Source organism: Syngnathus typhle, unplaced genomic scaffold, assembly GCF_033458585.1.
Source record: "Syngnathus typhle isolate RoL2023-S1 ecotype Sweden unplaced genomic scaffold, RoL_Styp_1.0 HiC_scaffold_27, whole genome shotgun sequence".
In the NCBI taxonomy this organism is placed as follows: domain Eukaryota; kingdom Metazoa; phylum Chordata; class Actinopteri; order Syngnathiformes; family Syngnathidae; genus Syngnathus; species Syngnathus typhle.
The window spans coordinates 131,694-154,560 of NW_026871933.1; the positions used below are offsets into that span (position 1 = coordinate 131,694).

Consider the following 22,867-nt stretch of genomic DNA (forward strand, 5'->3'; position numbering starts at 1 on the left):
GAAGCACCCCCCAGAGAACCTCCCGAGGGACACGGTCGAACGCCTTCTCCAAGTCCACAAAACACATGTGGACTGGTTGGGCGAACTCCCATGCACCCTCGAGGATCCTGCTGAGGGTGAAGAGCTGGTCCACTGTTCCACGGCCAGGACGAAAGCCACACTGTTCCTCCTGAATCCAAGGTTCGACCTCCCGACGGACCCTCCTCTCCAGCACCCCTGAATAGACCTTCCCAGGGAGGCTGAGGAGTGTAATTCCCCTGTAATTGGAACACACCCTCCGGTCCCCCTTCTTAAAGAGGGGAACCACCACCCCAGTCTGCCAATCCAGAGGCACTGTCCCCGATGTCCACGCGATGCTGTAGAGACGTGTCAGCCATGACAGTCCCACAACATCCAGAGCCCTTAAGAAATCCGGGCGGATCTCATCCACCCCCGGGGCCTTGCCACCGAGGAGTTTTTTAACTACCTCAGTGACTTCAACCCCAGAGATTGGAGAGTCCACCTCAGAGTCCCCAGGCCCTGCCTCCACAATGGAAGGCGTGTCGGTGGAATTGAGGAGGTCTTCGAAGTATTCTCCCCACCGACACACGACGTCCCTAGTCGAGGTCAGCAGCACGCCATCTCCACTGTAAACAGTGTTGACGTTGCACTGCTTCCCCCTCCTGAGACGCCGGATGGTGGACCAGAATCTCCTCGAAGCCGTCCGGAAAGCATTCTCCATGGCCTCGCCAAACTCCTCCCACGCCCGGGTTTTTGCCTCAGCAACCGCCGAAGCCGCGTTCCGCTTGGCCATCCGGTACCTGTCAGCTGCCTCGGGAGTCCCGCAGGCCAAAACGGCCCGATAGGACTCCTTCTTCAGTTTGACGGCATCCCTTACCGCCGGTGTCCACCAGCGGGTTCGGGGATTGCCGCCACGACAGGCACCAATTGTTAGGGTGGTGCTCACTCTAACTTATTTTGCAAGAACCACTTGGAGACAAGTTAGTCATTTTGGGCACCTGCAGGCGGAGAGTCCATTCGTCACTGTGCGTACAGCAATGATCGAATGACGTCTGACTCTCGCTTCCCACAAGACCATCTTTATTAAGAGAAAAAGGGTGGGGGTGACAGTAGACTGAATAAACAAGTTAAAGCTCTTGACATCTAGGTAAACAGAGCAGGGGATGTTTTACGACATTGTTTAGGATGGGACAGACTTAGGTGGTTTATTACCGGTTACATACCAACGTAAGCATAAAACTAATCTACCTAAGTTATTTATTACCTGTTATATACATTCCAACATAATCATAGATCAAGATAGTTTGGAAACCCTGACATCTCCCTCCTGTTTTATCATATGATTATGTGAACCCGATCAATCAAACAGAAGTAAGTAAGTAAATATAAAGAAGAATAGCAAAAATAAAAAAAAACAATAATAAAAAAGATCAATAAAAAACTGAGATCACAGCGGACGGGTTGGGGAGCGTGTAGGGTGAAACACGACAAAAACAACAAACACCGATAGCAACAACTTCCAGTGAAGATGAGGTTTTTCCTCAATACTCCAATCCAAACTTATTGTGTGGTCTAAAAACCTGCTGGCCGATGTTAATACGCAGGAAAAGTCACACACGGTCCCTCTGCCTTAGGCGACCAGAATGCTATCAACAAAAAAATAAAAAGAAAAACACAGAAACAGTACATCATTGTATCCATCACTTGCGAAGCATTTTCGATGGTCAAATCATCAAGTTTCTGTAAAACACGTCCAGTATAATAGCACCTACGCAATCCGCGTTTCATCATGGTCATCACATCCGTCACGACTAAGAAGTTGTATATTTACGTGTGCTACGGTAGAAGAGACGACCCTCGTCACAGCAGACTTCAAACATGGGATAACACAGGTCGTAAACAAGCACAACAACACCAGCACAACAAGCACAGGAGACACTAGTTTCAAAAGCAGTTGCCACCAGTTGCCAGAGAATAGCCATGAAAAGAAACCCCACTGTTGTGGAACTTTGTCATTTGACATGGCCTGCTGTAAGTTCTTCAGCGAAGCCATGGCGTCGTAGATGTGTGTATCATTTTCTCCAGGAATGTATGTGCAACAGGAAGTCCCAATGATGTGGCACACACCACCTTGTGCTGCCGTCAACAAGTCCAGAACCATCCTGTTTTGCAAGACCATCAGCCTAATAGCCTGAATCTCTCTATTTTGTCCATCGTTGACTTGTAGTGAGAGATTCGCAAAGGATTGAAAACGATAGTTCAGTGTCTCGATGAAGAGTGATTGTTTTCCAATTCCGACCCAGGGAAAAAGCGCATGAACAACTTTGTCTCCAACGGACCATACTTGATGGTCGCCTGGAACATTCGCACCCCAGATAGGGTCATGAGGGTCAAAGGTTGCAACCGCTCTGCGTTGACGTCCAGAAGAGTTGCGTGCTGTCGTCAGCTGTCGATGTCGTATCCTGTAGGTGTGGTCTGTCACCCACACTGGTGCACACACTCCTGTCCAGTTGGCGGGCAGCAATGGATAAACCTTGTGACCGCACAGCCACCAGCCATTCTGTATGAAGTATGTTCCGTTCGATGGTGCAGACATGTTAGTCGGAGAGCCCTCCCCAACTGAAATGGCTCTCCTATCTTGACACTCAGTGACGATGTCCAAAGCTCCCATCCAGTTTCCTCCTGGAGAGCAGTCACTGTCAATGCATTTGTGGGTCTCACTTCCTTGGATGTAACACGTATAGTTCACTCCAGGCCGCCGCTCTGTGTAGGCCACCTGCGGTAATGTTCGTCCTTTAACAGTCACATTGAGATTTGTCCAGAAAAGCTTATCACAGGTGCCTTCCACAAGTCCAGGGCGGAAAGGGTCGTCATCACTCACTTTGACGGCAGGGTGTTGATATCCAACTCCTCCCATGGATGCCATGCATTTTGCTTCAGTGACATTCATTGCTCTGGCCTCCAAGTGAACTTGCGTGGAGGAAGGGGGGAGTTTTGAACACACATAACATCCCTCCTGTGTGTGGGCTCTCACAGTGAACTTAACGTACCGGTACCACGTGTTGGTTTCGTATGGGTTTTTGGGGTCCCATGACCAGTCCTCAAAGTTCTCATCGTGTGACCATCGTTTTCCACGGTCAACATTGTCACTTGGTCTGTTCAAATGAGACCATAGCACGCTCCAACCACAACGCAGCAGAGGATCCATCTGGCATATGGAGCCCCGTTGCTACTAGGATGGCAGAGACACCGGGACATCCCCTCGCCTAGCGGAGTGGGGATCGTTGTTTTCTTCACCAACATTGAGACGTCCCACCCTAAACGATAGGACTCCTTTGAAGTTAGTCTTCCCCACCACTCCGAATTAGGGGTCCAGCACTCTCTGCAACTTGCAGTGGCTGAGGTGAATCCAGCTGGGCCGTTCAGCAATCTTCACTGCGGTGGGGGTAGTCAGCAAGACTTGGAATGGTCCCTCCCACCGTGGGCTGAGCCAGTTCTTTCTTTTTACGACCTTGATGTAGACCCAGTCTCCTGGATCGATGGGTTTGTCGACCTGTGAGGAGGAAAGATCAGGCGGCAGTAAATTTGCATTTGACACATCTTTCAGTTTGAGCGTCCTTATCATATAGTCTGCCAAGGACTGCTCTTCATCTGCTTTTTGCAAATCTGCAGGGAACACAGGTAGTCTATATGGTCTCCCATGGATGATTTCAAAAGGTGTTAGCCCATCTGAAGTGGGAGTAATTCTCATATAGAGCTTCACTAAGTCTAGGCACTCTGGCCAAGATCTGCCTGTTGTTTCCAGTTCAACCAGACCAGCGCTCGCAGGATGCCAAGCGCAGTGGTTTTTTAATGTCATCCCAAGGTGTACAGCCATGTTCTGTACAACTTGGTTCACAAAGTGTGGACCATTGTCACTGTAAATGGTTTGGGGGATGCCATGAGTCGGTATGATGGCTTTGCAGATGGCTTTTGCCACTGTTAAGGCATCTGCTCGTTTAGATGGAACTATTTCCACCCATTTGGAAAATGCATCAATCATCACTAAGCAGTATTTGTGAGGTCCACTTTGTGTGAGCTCAATAAAATCCATGTGCATGATTTGAAATGGGTAAAACGGTTTTGGAAATGAGCCTCTCTTAGGTCTCATATTTCCTTGTGGATTATGTTTCACACAAACAGGACATGCTTTACAAAATTTTTTTAAGTAAGCATCTAAACCAAAGGTAGTGAATTGTTGATGTATGATAGACTTCATCCCTCCTGTCGACACATGGCAAGGCCCATGGGTCGCAATTGCTGCTGCCTTAAAAAGTGATTTTGGTAAAACAGGTTTGTCATCGATGCGGTGGATATTATCTGTATCCATCATTGCACCTTTTGTCGTCCACATTCGTTTTTCCACCATTGGAGCATTGCCCTGCATATCTGTCAGTATAGTTTTATCTATGAGTTGTGTGTCCTCTGAATCTATTAAAAAGAATTCATGGCCATGTTTCCCTGCTGCTGCTTATTTAGCAATTTTGTCTGCTAATCTGTTTCCATTTGAGACTTCATCTGTGCCAGTGGTGTGAGCAGCACATTTACACACAGCTAGTTTAGCAGGTAAATGAATAGCCTGCAACAAGTCTTTTAACAAGGAGGCATGGGTAACCGGCTTACCGGTCGATGTTGTCATCCCTCTGCGCTCCCATTGTTTCGCAAAATAGAACAGAGTAGAAAACGCATACTGACTGTCTGTGTATACAGTGACTTCCTTATCTTCTGCTAATTGACAAGCTCTTGTTAGCGCAATTAGCTCAGCAGCCTGCGCTGACCTGTTGTATGGAAGCTTCTCTGCTTCAACAATCTGGTTTGGCAATCCCACAATTGCATAGCCACTTTGATTGTTCCCTCTAGGATCCTTTGAACATGATCCATCCACAAACCACTTTTCTCCTTTGTCAAGTGGCGTGTCACTTAAATCTTCTCTGGGCAGCTGTAGATGTTCTGTGGCATCCAAACAGTTATGTGGTGTACCATCCCCCGGCAACGGAATCAACGTTGCTGGGTTAAGGACTGTGCACCTCTTTATCACAATGTGTGGTTGTGACAGAAGTGTAGCAGTGTAAGATAGGTGTCTGGCTGGTGACAAAAAGCTCATTTTACTTTGCAGTAGCAACACGTCTACAGCATGTGGAACTAGCAGCTCCATTTTGTGAAAAAGCACCACATCTGCAGCCTGTCTCACTGCAAGCGCTGCCGCGCACACTGCTTGGACACAGTCTGGCAAAGATTGAGCCACTGGATCCAATTTTTTTGAATAAAATGCAATTGGTCTTAGTTTGCTGCCATGACTCTGCAGCAACACTGAGGTCATAAAACCATTCCTGCAGTCTGCTGTTTGCACAAAGAATTTATTGTAGTCTGGCAAGATAAGAGTTGTAGTTTCTATCAGAGCCTGTTTCAGCACCACAAAAGCATCATCTGCCACTGGTGTCCACATAATTTTTTCTGTCATTGCCATGGGGACTCCATGCACAATGTTCAGCAGCGGTTGTGTCTTTTCCGCATAATGTGGGATCCATGCTCTACAGTAATTGCAGAGTCCCAAAAATGACATCATTTGTTTTTTTGTTTCAGGTTTCGGTGCATCTGCAATGATCTGCTTTCTGGTTCTCTGTATCTGTCTTCCAGAAGCTGACAAAGTGTGACCTAAATAGTTCACCTCCTGTCTGACCCATTGTAGCTTGTGCTTGCTCACTTTATTCCCTGTTTTGCAGAGAAAGTGTAACAACGCTAAGGAGTCTTCCTTGCAAGCAGCTTCAGTTTCAGAGGCTATCAGGAGATCATCTACATAAACTAGAAGTTGGCTTTTGTTTGACATCTGAAAATCAGCCAGACAGGCCATGATAGCTTGAATGAAAATAGTTGGACTGTCAGCAAATCCCTGTGGCAATCTGGTGTACGTATAGCTTTGTCCTTTAAAGGTAAACGCAAACCAAAACTGTGAGTCTGGGTGAATTGGCACTGAGAAAAATGCATTGCTAAGATCAATTACTGTGAAAAACTTCTGGTTAGGTTTCAAAGTGTTCAGAAGTGTGTGTGGGTCAGGCACATTAGGTGCTCTTGTCTGCACTGCATCATTCACTGCTCGTAAATCTTGTATCATTCGCCAATCAATTTTATTGGCCTTTTGGACTGGAAAAATAGGAGTGTTGCAAGGAGAATCCGAGCACTTCCTAATGATTCCTCCTGTCAAAAGATCATTTATAACAGGGGCAATCCCATTTATTGCCTCCTGTTTTAAAGGATATTGCTTAACTCTTGGACGCCAATCTGATCTTGGTTTGATCTGTACCGGTGGAATGGATGTTAAAAGTCCTACATCAGATGGCCCCTTTGTCCACAGTTTTTCAGGAAGCCCAGCCAATTCCCCCTCCTCCTTCTCATTCAAACAAATGTCAACTAGTCAGGTTAGCGCACAAGCGCATGCCCTACCAACAGCTACTTCACACACTGTTTGCTTCCACATGTCACAACTGGTACTGTAGCTCCACCCATCACCTTCGTCCTCATAATCAGTGACAGATCTAGCAAGTTTAATTCGGCAACCCACATCTGCCCATGTTATACTGTGAGGTTTGAACAATGAAATGTGGGGTACAGCTGACAACTTGTATTTGTCTTTCTGAGGAGCGGGCAGGAGCACAGCAGCAGCTGCAAATGACCCGCGATCTGTGTACAGAGCAGTGATTGTTAAAGTTACTTCTGTGTCACTGAGAAAACTTTCAATATACTCATCATGTGGATCAGTGAGGATATTCATGGTGACATGTAATTGATTACAAGTCATTTCTGATTCAGGTCGGGACAATTGTTTTCGAGCTTCACTCAGCAATCTGCTTGGTAGCTTGGGATTCCGTTCGGGAGTGATGTCATAGGAGCAGGAAATCTGTTCACCTGCTTGTGCAGCATATGAGTCTACATCTCTCACTCTACATGCTCGCATGCCATCCTTTACTGGAATTATTGCAATTCCCAACCGAGTCATCAGATCTCGTCCCAGCAGGTTTATGGGACATTTTGGGGATAGAACAATCGAGACTGAGGCTATGACTCCTGTTTCATCATCTCTCACTACAACTGGATTGGAGATACTCTCCTTGTGTACCTGCCCATCAGCAGATTTCACCCAAATTGTATTTTGGGAGGCCTTCAGATTAGGGACTTTAGTTTTTATTACGGTTTTACAAGCTCCGGTATCACACAAAAACTCAACTTCACTTCCTCCAATGTTTAAGGTAACATATGGTTTTTCTTTTAATGCACTCAGAATGTCCCATGCTGTATGAACATCTACTATTTCTTCCTCTGTAGGAGCACAAGAGGTCATAGGGGGGCAATCTAGTCATGCTGAGAATTTGGCTTTCCCTCTGCCCCTTCCTCCACCCCTTGATTGGTTTTGTTTTTTTCTAAAACACTCTTTTGACCAGTGTCCACGTTTCCCACAGTTCCAACAGTTGTCAGAATCTTGTAGGGGTTTTGAATTGTATGGTGGCCTTCGGCCTTGTTGGCCTCTACCTCCTCTGCCCCTCTGGGACCCTTGGAAGAAGACTGTTGTATCTTCATCTAGGTCATTAACGTCTAGATGAAATACATCAGAACTTTTGCCTTTTTTTATCACTTTTTCAGCATGTCTGGCCCATTGCATAGTTGTTGTCACACTTGCAATATCTACTTCCACCAAATGTTTCCTCACCCAGTTGCCTATTTCAGGGCGGAAATTAGTAAGGAGCGCATTTTTAAGCTGTTGCTGATAAGCACTCTCAGCTGCATCATTGAATGGGATGCCACTATGCACCCTGAATTCTTTTTCAAATCTCAAGCGAAAATCATCAGTATCTTCCCCAGGCTTCTGTTTTATTCCTGCCAAATGACCATAATTCGCTCGTCTTTGAAATATTGTTCGCACTCTTTGCACAAGATCATTCCATTGTGCTGCATACTCCCCTCCCAATTGATTTCCCTCAACGGGATAGGGAAAAGGCCCTTGATTATTTCTACCTGTGTAATTTCCTCTAACCTTTGCCCAGTCTTTTCCCAAGGAAGACATTGCAGCTTCTCCTGCCTCATGTCCATTCAGTCTATAGGAATGTATGATGCCAGCCATGTCTTCTGCCCATTTTTCTGGGTCTTCAGCAACAGGGGTAACCCCTTCAACTGCTTTCCTTGCCTCTTCCAAAGTCCATGGCCGAAAAACATATGTATGTGGAGGTTGGCCTTCCCCTACAATAGGGTTTGGCACTTGGATCATTGGGCACACATCAACATTGTCTAAATTTTGGGAAAATCTAGCAGCAGTGGTCAAACTTCTTGTTTGTACAGGGCTTCTAATCATTTGACCCTGACCTTTTTTGCTGTTATATGGGGGAGGGCGCAGGTCTGTTAAGCTTGGATACAAGTTTTGCGCACAAGCGGACAGCCTCTCTTGCTCCTCTGCTTGCGCTGTATCCGGGACAGTGCGCCTGCGCACTGTGGCCTCATTGTCTTCCGGCCTGACAAACATGGTCGCAGCCTCATCACTTTTCATCTTTCTATCTTTTGTCTTTTGGATTTGTTCTCTTCTCTCTTGTGAAGCATTCAACCATATTTTAGCACAAATCAATTCTTTCTCTTTTCTTTTCTTTTTCAGTCCCTCTGACTTCCTGTTCACGCTCTTCTCCAAGACCTCAACCACTATCTTCCACACTTCAACTTTCAACCTCCCTTCTACTCCATACTTTTTCTTCCACTTCGGCATGTATTGCATACAATTAACAAATTTACTCGCCATGTACTTCTCATCTCCGTCAAGAGCTAGGGATTTACAGTTTTTATTTCCCATCTTAATTTGGTATTTTAGGTTTATACAATTTTTTTTTTTTTAAATTTATTCTTTTTCTTTGAGGATCCTCAATGCAAGTTTAAATTGACCTTTGAACAATTACTAGCCTGTATTATTTTCGTGGATCAATGCTAGAACTGCTATTTAGTCAATTTATCCTACCAGTCACACTTTCTCAACCACGCAAATTTCTTTGCGAAGTCCTCTTTTAAAAATAAAAGAGCTGCCTCATCCGGATAGGGGACTCTACAACACCCCTTCCTTCCCTGGGAACTAAAGACAACCGTCCAGTTACCCAGCCCTGCCAACGCGAAGTTGTCCCCTTAGAACAGTGGTTGTCAAATCAGGGTACACGGAGGTACGTGAGATTTGACAAAAATATTTTGAAAACCACTGCTCCAGAAGAGCCACTTCATCCAGAGGGGGACTCTACAACACCCCCTCCTTCCACAAGACTTCTTATCTTCTGTCTTGCCTATTTTTATTCCTGTGCACTTTTACGCGTTTCACAACAACACAATCCCACAACTTTAGGGCTTTAACTTACTTGTCTCCTTGGTTCGCTGTTCAGCCGGATCCCGTCAATCCACATCTGTCAGACGAAGGCAGACTTAAGATGCTGGCCCAGCGAAGAATTTCCTTCCTAGGTCTTTCTGTACCAGGTCCGGCTAAATGGACGCTGGCCCGTCGACGGTGTACAGCGTGTCGTCCTCCGTCAGCCAGATGGCGGGTATGAGGGATCCCGGGTTTCGGCACCAAAATGTTAGGGTGGTGCTCACTCTAACTTATTTTGCAAGAACCACTTGGAGACAAGTTAGTCGTTTTGGGCACCTGCAGGCGGAGAGTCCATTCGTCACTGTGCGTACAGCAATGATCGAATGACGTCTGACTCTCGCTTCCCACAAGACCATCTTTATTAAGAGAAAAAGGGTGGGGGTGACAGTAGACTGAATAAACAAGTTAAAGCTCTTGACATCTAGGTAAACAGAGCAGGGGATGTTTTACGACATTGTTTAGGATGGGACAGACTTAGGTGGTTTATTACCGGTTACATACCAACGTAAGCATAAAACTAATCTACCTAAGTTATTTATTACCGGTTATATACATTCCAACATAATCATAGATCAAGATAGTTTGGAAAACCCTGACACCAATGACCTTACGGCCGCAGCTCCGTTCGGCCGCCTCAACAATGGAGGCGCGGAACAAGGTCCACTCGGACTCAATGTCCCCCGCCTCCCCCGGGACCTGGGAAAAGTTCTGCCGGAGGTGGGAGTTGAAGCTCTTCCTGACAGGGGATTCCGCCAGACGTTCCCAGCAGACCCTCACAGAACGTTTGGGTCTGCCAGGTCGGACCGGCATCTTCCCCCACCATCGGAGCCAACCCACCACCAGGTGGTGATCAGTTGACAGCTCCGCCCCTCTCTTCGCCCGAGTGTCCAAAACATGCGGCCGCAAATCCGATGACACGACTACAAAGTCGATCATCGAACTGCGGCCTAGGGTGTCCTGGTGCCAAGTGCACACATGGACACCCTTATGTTTGAACATGGTGTTCATTATAGAAAATCCGTGTCGAGCACAGAAGTCCAATAATAGAACACCGCTCGGGTTCAGATCGGGGGGGCCGTTCCTCCCAATCACGCCCTTCCAGGTCTCACTGTCATTGCCCACGTGAGCATTGAAGTCACCCAGTAGAACGATGGAGTCCCCAGAAGGAGCGCTCTCCAGCACTTCCTCCAGGGACTCCAAGAAGGGTGGGTACTCTGAGCTGCCGTTTGGTGCATAGACACAAACAACAGTCAGGACCCGTCCCCCCACCCGAAGGCGGAGGGAGGCTACCCTCTCGTTCACCGGGGTGAACCCCAATGTGCAGGCGCCCAGCCGGGGGGCAATAAGTATACCCACACCTGCTCGACGCCTCTCACCGTGGGCAACTCCAGAGTGGAAGAGAGTCCAGCCCCTCTCGAGAGGGCTTGAACCGGAACCCAAACTGTGCGTGGAGGCAAGTCCGACTATATCTAGTCGGAACTTTTCTGCCTCGCACACCAGCTCGGGCTCCTTTCCAGCCAGAGAGGTGACATTCCATGTCCCAAGAGCCAGCTTCTGCAGCCGGGGATCAGACCGCCAAGGTCCCTGCCTTTGGCCGCCGCCCAGCTCGCACTGCACCCGACCCCTTTGGCCCCTCCCACAGGTGGTGAGCCCATGGGAAGGGGGACCCACATTTCCTTTTCGGGCTTTGCCCGGCCGGGCCCCATGGGCGAAGGCCCGGCCACCAGACGCTCGCCTTCGAGCCCCGCCTCCAGGCCTGGCTCCAGAAGGGGGCCCCGGTGACCCGCGTCCGGGCGAGGGAAATCTGTTTCCATATATATTCTTCATCATAAGGGGCTTTTTGAGCCGTGCTTTGTCTGGCCCCTCACCTAGGACCCGTTTGCCATGGGTGACCCTACCAGGAGCATGAAGCCCCAGACAACATGGCTCCTAGGATCATAGGGGCACGCAAACCCCTCCACCACGATAAGGTGACGACTCATGGAGGGGCTATTAGGACTTTAAAAATATTTTCTAAATTTTAGCGACGGCTCTGTCGCAATAATGCGACCAGCACGGTGCAGTTGCGTGTTCGGCGCTGCGCTGCAGTTACGTGATCGGACAAAAATGCGCAAATGGAAAAAAAATGTTAAAAAAGACAGGTTTTTTTGCTTGGAATAGATAATTTTTTTTTCCATTATTTGTAAAGGGAAAACATTATTTGGAATTCGAACGATTCACTTCTGGAACAGCCTTCTTGAACGGATTGTGGTCGAAAACCGAGGCTCCACTGTTCTTGATCGTATGAATATGTTGGAATGTAGACTATATTGATTAACCAGTTGCTGAGGGGAACAAACTCCCCCTCCTGCCCTGTTTTCTCTCAATAAATATGTCCTTATATGTTCAGAGTTTCTGAATAGATATTTGAAAGAGTAATATGGGAAATTACTTTAAAATATATGTAGTCTCCGCTCAGCATCTGTTGCCATTTAAATTATGCCGGTTTCAAGGCTGAATTCGTGTGTCACATGACGTGCGTTCGCGTCGCACCAGAAGTCATGTCATGCAGCCTGATAATTGGCAAAAAAAAAAGTATTTCTGAGGATGCAGCCTGTGAATTGAGACACAGCGAGTGAATCTTTGTTTGCAAGACTAGTTCTCTTGCTAGCAATGAGGCTTTAACACCTACCGCTAATCAAAAATTCAAACACACTACAACCAAGCAGGGTTAGCAGATGTAGCTGTCTGTCAGACTCTAGTGGGAATTTAACTCACACCCTCTGAGTTACAATTCTAATGCTCTTATTAATGAGCTACGCGGTCTTGCCTGGCAAAACTGTGTCAACCTTTTAGAAGATTGACCAAAAGAAACGCTTGAAAATGTAGTCTAAACAGGACTGTAAGCCAGTGATTCTCATCCAGTGTGGACACATTGGTGTGCCGTCTGAAATTATAAAATTTCCCTTAATATCCTCAAAGACAATAACAACTCATCACATAACTGCTGGTCACCAGTACTATGGACAAGATAAGTGGAATTACACCCTCAACTCTTATATGTCAAGCTTGCGCAGTAAATGTTTAGTATACAATCAGGCCTCAGTGAGAATTGAACTCACGACCCCTAGTTTACAAGACCAGTGCTCTAACCACTGAGCTACAAGGCCTGTTCTGCTGTGGTTGATTATAAACTATAAATTATTTAACTACAATATTACAAAGTGGAAATCAGGATGTCACCACGTTTACCTCCCATGCTACTATTCTGCGACCAAGCAAGGCTAGATAGCTTGGCCAAGTTTGAGAATCAGTTAGCGTGCTTGAACCTCTGGTTGAAGCTGGTGGTTGAAGCTGGTGGTTGAAGCGCTAGTTTTTATGTACAAGTTTGAATGAGACAACAGCCAGGAACAGCCATGATTAATGAGAAACAGGAGGCCGGGCCAGAGCAACTTTGATAAAAGAGGAGGGGAAAGAGAAGGACGAAGAGGATATCTACAGTATGCCCTCAACTTGTCTTGAGTCAGAAGTTGATATTTTATACCAAACACTGGAAATGTTCTCAGTCTTGGAAAATGTTTAAAAACACACACAAATACCCCCACCCATGAGAAACCTTTTTCCTGCTCAGTTTGTGGCCAAAGATTCGGTCAGACGGGACACTTAAAAACACATGCAAGAGTACACAGGACAGGAAACGTTTTCCTGCTCAGTTTGTGGCCAAAGATTCTATCAGAAGGTAAACTTAAAAACACATGGAAGAACACACACAGGTGAAAAAATTTTTTCCTGCTCAGCTTGTGGCCAAATATTCTCTCAGAAAGTAAACTTAAAATCAAATGCAAGAACACACTGGTGAAAAACCTGTCTCCTACTCACTTTGTGGCCAAAGATTCTCTCTGAAGAGAAACTTCAAAATCCACTAATTGTCGGACACCACGAGCGGTTACCTAATATGCAAGCCCCTTTTTTTTTGTTTGGCGCCACTGTGAGTGGCAGCCCCGCAGCAGTGTTCTCTCTTTTCCTCTTTATTTCCTTCCTTTCTCCTTTTTCTTTCTTTCTATTTGTCCATTCGGCAATGCTGGTGCCATCTATCACAACTCGGTGTGTGCAGATTGTTTCGGATCGGATATTTTTTTCCCTGGGAGATGGGATGGCTGGACACATTGGTCGAGACCGGCGTGACTCTACGATGGCCATCCTGCTCATCCGGCCGGTGCTGACCAGATCCCTCGCCTTGGCCTCGCAGCCGCGACCCGTGTGGGAGGTCCGCTCCCTCATGCTCGTTGAAGCCAATGATCTTCGCCGTACCAGCCCCATGGTGACTATCTGCACGTGCCCCGACTGGGTGCCCAGGACGCTGCTCACACGTTTGCCTGTTTTGTGATGTTTTACCGATTTACGACCACGGTCCATTGGGCGGCGTTGAACTTGACTGCCCTTACACCTGTTTATAGACCCTGTGGAGGGTATTTTGCGTGTTTTGGGGTGTTCTTTGGAATTGAAGGGGGCTGGTTGGCCGGTGTTACTTTTTTCCTTTGTCTTGTTGCTTTGGTTTGATGGCTGAGATTCAAGAGTTTTTTTTTATTCAAGAGTTTTTATTCGCCATGTTTGAGCGTGCCAAACAAGGAATTTAACTTCGGTAAAAACACACCCTCAACATTTAGGTGACTAACAACATTCAGGACGTGAATAATGGCAAAAACAGTGTAGACAAATTCAAAAAGGTGTGAAGAGCTGAAGAGATGTTATTGCACAGTAATGTCTCTGAGACTCTATGAGTGGTCTGAGTTCATCAGAGCAACAGCCTGGGGGAAGAAGCTGTCTCTGTGTCTGCTGGTTTTGGCGTACCGAGCTCTATAACGCCGTCCGGAGGGGAGTAGTTCAAACAGACTGCAACCTGGGTGAGAAGGGTCTGTAGAGATGATCCTTGCCCGATTCCTGGTCCTAGACAGGTACAAGTCTTGGATAGATGGGAGGTTGATTCCAATGATCTTTTCGGCAGTTCTGATTGTCCGTTGTAGTCTGTGCTTGTCTTGTTTGGAGGCCGATCCAAACCAGACAGTGATGGACGTGCAGAGGACAGACTGGATGATGGCAGTGTAGAAGGTCTTCAGAAGCTCTCGCGGCAGGTTGAACTTCTTGAGCTGTCTCAGGAAGTACAGCTTCTGCTGGGCTTTCTTCCGGACAGAGTCTATGTGGCCAGTCCATTTCAGGTCCTGAGAGATTGTGGTTCCCAGGAACTTGAAGGTGTCTGTGGAGAGATTAGTATTACTGCGGATAGTGAGGGGTAAAAGTGGTGAAGGGTCTCGCCTGAAATCCACTGTCATCTCCACGGTCTTGAGCGGGTTCACCTCCAGATGGTTTTGACTGCACCAGTGGACCAGACGCTCCACCTCCTGTCTGTACGCAGTCTCATCACCGTCCTGGATCAGTCCGATGAGAGTGGTGTCGTCTGCATACTTCAGGAGCTTCACAGGAGAGTCACCTGAGGAGAAATCATTGGTGTAGAGAGAGAAGAGCAGTGGGGAGAGGACGCACCCCTGAGGGGCTCCAGTGTTGGTGGTCCGGGTGTCAGATGTGATGCCCCCCAGCCTCAAACGCTGTCTCCTGTTGGTCAGGAAGCTGGTGATCCACTGACAGGTGGAGGCAGGCACCGCAAGCTGGATGAGCTTCTGTTGGAGGATGTAAGGGGCGATGGTGTTGAGCGCCGAGCTGAAGTCCACGAACAGGATCCTGGCGTACGTTCCTGGGGTGTCCAGGTGGTGCAGGATGTAGTGCAGTCCCGTGTTGACCGCATCATCCACTGACCTGTTTGCCCGGTAGGCAAACTGGAGGTGGTCAAGCAGGGGGCCCATGACCTCCTTCAGGTGGTTCAGCACTAACCTCTCGAACGATTTCATGACCACAGATGTCAGTGCGACGGGTCTATAGTCATTCAAACCTGTGATGGCGGGCTTCTTGGCCACTGGAACGATGGTGGAGCTCTTGAAGCACGAGGGCACCTCACACAGCTCCAGAGAACGGTTAAAGATCCGTGCAAAGGTGGGCGCCAGCTGCTCAGCGCAGACTTTCAAGTAGGAAGGTGACACGCCGTCTGGGCCCGGTGCCTTTCTGGTCTTTTGTCTCCGGAACAGCTGGCGCACTTCCTCCTCGCGGACCTGGAGTGCCGGCGCGGCCTCTGCAAGAGAGTGAGTGGGTGACAACGATGATACAGGTGTGGACAGAGCAGTTGTGGGTAGAGGTGAGTATGTAGATTGTGCTGCCGGAGGTCCCGTTGTGTGGGAGGACAGATAAAACCTGCAGTAGAACTTGTTTAGCTGGTTAGCAAGCCTTGGGCTCTCTACAGGACGGGGGGTTCGTTTCTTGTAGCCCGTGATGCTCAGCAGACCTTTCCACACCGTTGAGGGATCAGGATTGGCAGAGAGGTGTCTCTTCAGGTTCTCCCCGTAGCACCTCCTGGCTTTCCTGACCTCTCGGTTCAGTGTGTTTCTGGTCTGCCTGAACAGCTCGCGGTCGCCGCTCCTGTAGGCCTCCTCCTTGACTTTGCGCAGCCTCCTGAGGTTCGGTGTAAACCAAGGTTTGTCGTTGTTGTACGTGCAGAAGGTCTTAGTCTGCACACACAGATCCTCACAAAAACTGATGTATATGTGACAGTGTCAGTGAGTTCATGAAAGTCTGAAGTTGCAGCTTCGAAAGCTCCCCAATCGCTGCAGTCAAAGCAGGCTTGGAGGTCCTGCCTTGACTCCACTGTCCACTTCCTCACAGTCCTCACCACAGGCTTAGAAGTTTTTAGTTTCTGCCTGTAGGCCGGGATCAGATGAACTAGACAGTGGTCCGAGAGTCCTAAAGCTGCACGAGCCGCAGAGTGGTATGCATCCTTGATCACGGTGTAGCAGTGGTCCAGAGTCTGTGCCCCTCTGGTGGGACACGTTACGTGCTGTCTGTATCTGGGGAGTTCGTGTGTGAGGTTCGCCCTGTTAAGATCACCCAGAACAATGATTAGTGAGTTTGGTAGAAGTTTCTCCATGTCTGTTACCTGGTCAGCCAGCATCTGCGTGGCTTCACTCGCACGTGCGTGTGGTGGGATGTAAACAGCCGTCATGACGATCGAGGAGAACTCACGTGGTGAATAGAACGGCCGGCAGTTTATGAAAAGTGTTTCTAGGAGAGGGCTGCAAAACTCTTTCAACACCGTGACATCAGTACACCAACGTTCATTAATGTAGAAACAGAGACCACCTCCCTTTGATTTTCCGGAGAGCTCCGCGCTGCGATCTGCTCGCATTAGCCTGAACCCGGCTAGCTCCACGGCGTGGTGGGGGGTTTGTTCGCTAAGCCACGTTTCCACAAAGCACAGCGCAGCGGATCTGCTGAAGTCCGTGTTCCTTGAAGTGAGGAGCAGCAGTTCATCCATTTTGTTCGCCAGGGAGCGGACATTCGCCAGATGAATTGACGGTAGGGCAGAACGGAACCCTTTCTGCCTCAGCCTTACGAGTGCTCCGGCTCGCTTTCCGCGCCGCCGTCGTCGCGCTAGCTTGTACAGCACCGCCGCTCCGGCTAGAATCTCCGACAAACAGTCTGAATCGGAGAGAACAGGAGAGAAAATACCAGAAGAAGTCTGTCCGATGTTTAACAGAGCTTCTCTGGTAAAAGTGATCCGGGATGGACAGCAGAGGACACAGAAAACACACAAAATAAGACAAATAAACAGAGAGCGACTCACCGTGGCTGCCATCCGCGGCGCCATCATATGACGTCACTGAGTTGCGCTCATGTCATCTGGGTGTCTTTTACATACCAGCTCTATCAAAGTCAAAAGTCAAAGTCAGCTTTATTGTCAATCTCTCCACATGTCACAACACACAAAGAGACCGAAATCCCACGGCGACTGGGGCCTGAATTTCCCCACTCCCGGGGATCTATAAAGTTTCAATCAATCAATCAATCAATCAATCAATCAATCAATCAATCAATCAACCAATCAATCAATCAATCAATCAATCAATCAATCAATCAATCAATCAATCAATCAATCATCTGTCTTGGTTCCTGTTAGAGTGGTGCTCACTCCAACTTATTTTGCAAGAACCACATGGGAGACAATTAAGTCTTTTTGGGCACCTGCAGGTGGAGAGTCCATTCGTCAATGATCGAACGACGTCTGACTCTCGCTTCCCGCAAGAGCGTTTTTATTAAGAAAAACATGGTGGGGGTGACAGTGGACTGGATAGAGAAGAAAAAGCCCTTGACCTCTAGTCAAAGCATAGCAGGAGATGTTTTACGACATTGTGTAGGATGGGACAATCTATGTTATTTATTACTGGTTACGCACCAACATAAGCATAAAACTAATCTAGCTAGGTTATTTATTACTGGTTACATACATTCCAACATAATCATATGATCAAGATAGTTTGGAAAACCCTGACAGCTCCCACAATTGTCATGCTGTTATGTTTTGTGAGTTGTTTTTGTCTTGTCCTGTTTGTCGTATTGTCACTTCCTGTTTTGTTTTGGTAACTCTCCTCTCGTTTCAGTTCGTGGGTCCTTCCTCTGTGTGTCAGGCTACTTGTCTTCCCTGATCCCAATTGTGTGCACCTGTGTCTTTGGTCCTAATTGTCTGCACCTGTGTCCTCACCTTTCTATGTGTAATTAGCCAGCGTCTTCCCCTTGTCTTGTGCCAGTCCGTCTGTTGGATTTTGTCCACAATTTAGGGAGCGCGCTATCTGCGCCTCATGGCCATTGCCAATCACCTGTTATCCAATTTACTCACTGCATGCTCATTTGATTTCTTCAGATTTAGGAAAATGCTAAGACACTGAAGCAGAAATTAGACTTACACAGGTTGGTTGAGTTCAATCACAATTCTTGTTAAGAAAGCTCTGTTTTCAGGAAAGTACAATACAGCGCTGGGCCTTTCAAGAGCAGAGAGTCTCCATTCAGAAAACGCCACATTCAAGGTTCTTTGGTCAGCTTATATTCATTTCCACATGCCAATGTGGGCCGAGTTTGTTGGGTGATGAGTCAGGGGGTGTGGCAAGTTCGCAGGAGATTCTGATTTCATGGGAGTGGGTGGTGGTTATGAGCGATTCAGTGTGTGTGGGGGCTGTTGTCTTCCATCCCGTCTTTCGGCCTTGGCGATCATCTTTGGCCGAGTCCTTGGCTGGCTCCCTCTGGCACCTGCTGGTTTTTATCTCCAAGTGACCTTCCTGTAAACATTCCCCTTCATTCTTGCACATAGACTGTCTCACCTCATCCTTTCATAATTATTTCAATTTTGTCATTTTGTACGAAATTATGTGAGCTTTTTGTCTGTGACATCATTAATCTATTAATGTTCCTTGACTATGCAAAGTTTGTTCTTTTGATACTCCATGTCTTTGCTTACGTCATTATTTTCTTAGTTTAATCATGCTTCCAACCATATATTTTCTTTGTTAGGCAAAATATTTCCCTCTGTCCAGAACGTTCAGTAGTAATCGAAAATTGGCGTCTAGCATTAGTCAAAACATAAAATACAATCAAGTACTGAACATTTTTAGACGACTTTGGCAGTGTCCGTGATTTAGAGAATCATCAGGCATGCATTAAACAGTTCCTTAAGGGTCATTAAGCTATTCAAGCAATATATCAAAAAACATTTGTTATTTCAAAGTGCTCAGAAATATATATCAGTTCATAAAGTTATAAAAACCTTTGTCATTACCACCTATCAAAAATGTCTAGTTATGTCTTCTTTATTGAGTTGGTGTGTAGGTATAATTATATGCTTAAAATGTTTCTTTTATTGATTGACTATGTGAATATACTTTTCTACTTATGTACTTTATTCAATGAGGTTTGAGCATATCTGTTTTTGTAGCTAGGCAGGACTTTTTGTATTTTGACCCCATTCCTTCACGTCTTGTCCCGTCTTGAGCACCAGCGATCGCGTGAGTAACAGATATCGCTTTAGAGAACCTAGTTTAGAAGATACCTTTTTTTTGTCAAGCCTGAGCGCTGTTTTTCAATTTTGTTTTTTGCCACCGTGTTTTCCCTCGTTTTGAGGTGCTTTTGGTTTTTGCTGTCTTCAGCCTTGTTTTCCCTCTTTTTGAGGCGCTTTTGGTTTCTTTGTGCTGTCTCCAGCCTGTTCGAATAAATACCTTTTGTTTGCACTCTGCATCCGAGTCCTCTCCCTGATCCAAGCCTGACAACAATAGCTCATACAAGATGTCTCCCGGGTCTCTTAGCTGGCTCGTGTCTTTGTTTGTTAGCCTTGGAAACTCCTCTATCTTGTTTAGCAGTGTGTCCTCAATTGCTTCTGAGGAACGGTGACACTCTTCAAGCCGTTCCCAAATCATCTTTACGCCTCCAGCGGGTACTGCATGAACCCTTTTCACCTGTTCTGCAGATCTTGGATCTAGCCACCTTGTTAGTAGGTCGAACTCCTCTCTTTCTGATAAATTTAAGTCTTTAGTCGCGCCAATAAATGATACTTTCCATGTCCAATAGTTTTGCGGTTTGTCGTCAAATTGCAGTAAACCAACGCTGACGAGTTACCGTATTTTCACGATTAAAACGTGCACCGTAATAAAAGGCGCAGTCTCAGTTATGTGTGCCATGACTGTGTTTAACACACATATGGCGCACCGCATCATAGGGTGCGGGTTTTATATATACAATCCACGCCCCTTTAACGTTCTCATGGCGCTCTCAACTACGTCCGCCTTACAACAACACACACAAACAAACACATACACACACACACACGCACACAAATACACACACGCAGCAGTGACTCTCCAATACACATCGATACCAAATGATCAGGTGTTGCTTTCCCGCCTTTTCCGGACAGTATAAAAGCTTCTTACCTGGAGATGGAGGATGTTGTTACATCTGCTGAAGTGCCATGTGTACTGACCCCCATTAAACAACCCAAGATCTTGCCAATAAAGAACAAACCGTTACCCCACATCTTAGTTTTCCTGACCCAACAACGGACATCATCAACAACACTTATCCCACTTGCTTCCTTTGGAGGCATGATTAGAGTTGTTGCAATCTTCAGAGTAACTAGAATGTAATAACGAACGGAGTCAGTTGGCATGCGGGTCCTCTCGTGAGGTTTGACAATCGAATTTCGTTCGACATCCGGAGCAAAAAATTCTCGAATTTTTTGTTCAAATATTGATTTGTTCGAGAACCGGGACGTTCAGAAACCGAGGCTCCACTGTAAAAGAATGTAACATTAACTTTCGACGAGGATGGGATTTGAACCCATGCGTGCAGAGCACAATGGATTAGCAATCCATCGCCTTAACCGCTCGGCCACCTCGTCTTGCTCATATGGCATTGACAACACGTTGTGCCCAAATACTTTGTGTGAAAATCCGACGAGTATGATGAAATGCTGAGTGGAGAGCACAATGGAGTAGCAACCCATCGCCTAAATATCTCAGCCATCGCATCTCATGCATGAGTTGTATGGGCGACATGATATGTCATGTACGGGGTAGTATAAGCTACAAGGTAAAATGATACGATACTTTAGATGTGAAATGAAGAAGAGCTAAGCCACAAAAGAAGTGACACTGTCAGCAAAGAAAAACATTTTTTCAATGTTGTCTCACCCCGAATCTTTGGGATCATCGGCTCTGCGCAGTTGGATAGTTCCACTAACATTTTAACATCAACATTCTTTCATGGTCTGCCTGGGTATCTCGGCTGAAGATCCTAAAGAAAAGAACCTAAATTTCTTGTATGCTATTGCATGACTGTATAGCCTCCGGCCGTCATGACTACATTTTACCGTGGCACCATTGAGAGCGTCCTCTCCAGCTGTATTGCTGTTTGGGGTGGCGGCTGCACTGACTACAACTGGAAGGCCCTGCAGCGCATAGTGAACACGGCTGGTAAGATTATTGGTGCTTCACTCCCCTCCTTGAAAGACATTTACATCTCCCATCTCACCCGCAAGGCGACCACGATTGTGAGTGATGTGAGTCACCCCGCTCACTCTTTGTTTGATCTTCTGCTCTCTGGGAAGAGGTATAGGAGCCTGCGCTCCCGCACCACCAGACTCAACAACAGCTTCATACTCCAGGCTGTTAGGATCCTGAACTCGCTTCCCTTTCTGCGTAGCGTCCTGTACTTTTGCGCTATGCTTACTGTCTGCTGTATGCACACTGGCTCCGTTTTGCTCTTCTTATTTATTGTGTTATCTGTTTATTTATTATTTGTTCATCACTCTTATTTATTGTTTGTGCCTTCTTGTTTTTATATTGTGTCGTTTACTTGTATGTCTTTCGTGTAATATGTCTCGTCGCCGTGGGATAGAGAAAACGTAATTTCGGTTTCTTTGTATGTCTTGACATGTGAAGAGATTGACAATAAAGCTGACTTTGACTTTTTGACTTTTGTGGCCGTAGCATCCCCGGAACGAATCTGGGTCATGGCGTATTTAAATTACCTTGCTGAATTTGTCCGTTGTTCACTGTTAGACGCAGAGACCACTGCTCCAGCAGAAGAAGCCGAAACCCTACAAACAGCAACCACAGAATCATCTCAACCACTAGACCGGACCCAGACCGACCCTCTATCGCCTACAGCCGCCGGTACGGAGACCAACCATGCTCAGCAGCTCCCACATGCTTCAGACCCCCCCACCTCTCCAACTCCAGAAACCCATCACCCCCCCCTCCTCTCATCCACCCCCCACACCTCACCCTACACACCCCCAGAACCCCACCCCCCTTCTCTAATCCACCCCCCACTTCCCACCCTCCTCCATATCCCTTTCTCCCTCCCCCCCTCCACTGCCCTTCTCATCACACATGAATGAGAGGATTGAACGGGCAAACATCAATATAGCCAGCCCCCATCGATGCTCCACCCAGGATCCCCAAACCGACCTGAACGAACCCAGCCCCCATCGATGCTCCACCCAGGCTCAACCCCTCCCCATAAGCAAACTGAACAGCTCTCTACACAAACCCCCTTTCCCTCACCTAACTCCCCCCATACGTCCCCCCTTGTCCCATTACTCCCCGCAAGCCTGAGTTCTAAAGAAAATTCCTCACCCAAAAACAGCAAGAACAAGGTCACACAGCAACATACTCCAGAAGCTATCACAACGCTGATCACTCCTAGAATAAACAACCCTATCATCCTAGTTTGTTCCGTCCCTGGATCAAACCTGATACCCATCCGTCAGAAACAGCTCCAGAAATCAAAACACTCCACCAGAACCAAAACAATTCGAGCGGCCCTGCTCAATATTAGATCATTAGTCAATAAATCACTTCTCATCAATGACCTCATTACGAGTAATGAATTAGATATCATGTTTCTTACAGAGACCTGGCTTGATCTAGATAACAGAGAATATATCCTTAATGAATCAACTCCACCTAATTCCAACTGCATTGACGCCCTCAGAATCGGAAAGAGAGGGGGAGGCGTTTTCCTAATCTATTCTGATTT

At 47.0% G+C, this 22,867-nt stretch overlaps 1 protein-coding gene and 2 non-coding genes across 3 annotated transcripts; all 3 read right to left on the reverse strand.

Annotated features, from left to right (window-relative positions):
• Window positions 1–1,570: 1,570 nt before the first annotated feature.
• LOC133147036 (uncharacterized) lies at window positions 1,571–9,631 on the reverse strand. Its single transcript, XM_061271164.1, has 2 exons — window positions 9,414–9,631; window positions 1,571–3,553 (listed from the first exon to the last, which is right to left on the reverse strand). Exon 2 carries the CDS (start codon window positions 3,206–3,208, stop codon window positions 1,769–1,771), a length of 1,440 nt encoding a protein of 479 aa, XP_061127148.1. The 5' UTR covers window positions 3,209–3,553; window positions 9,414–9,631; the 3' UTR covers window positions 1,571–1,768.
• Window positions 9,632–12,497: 2,866 nt separating this feature from the next.
• On the reverse strand, window positions 12,498–12,570 carry trnat-ugu (transfer RNA threonine (anticodon UGU)). The gene has a single exon. It is a non-coding gene; the product is annotated as a tRNA-Thr (tRNA).
• An 8,071-nt stretch (window positions 12,571–20,641) lies between these two features.
• trnas-gcu (transfer RNA serine (anticodon GCU)) lies at window positions 20,642–20,723 on the reverse strand. The gene has a single exon. It is a non-coding gene; the product is annotated as a tRNA-Ser (tRNA).
• Window positions 20,724–22,867: the final 2,144 nt, after the last annotated feature.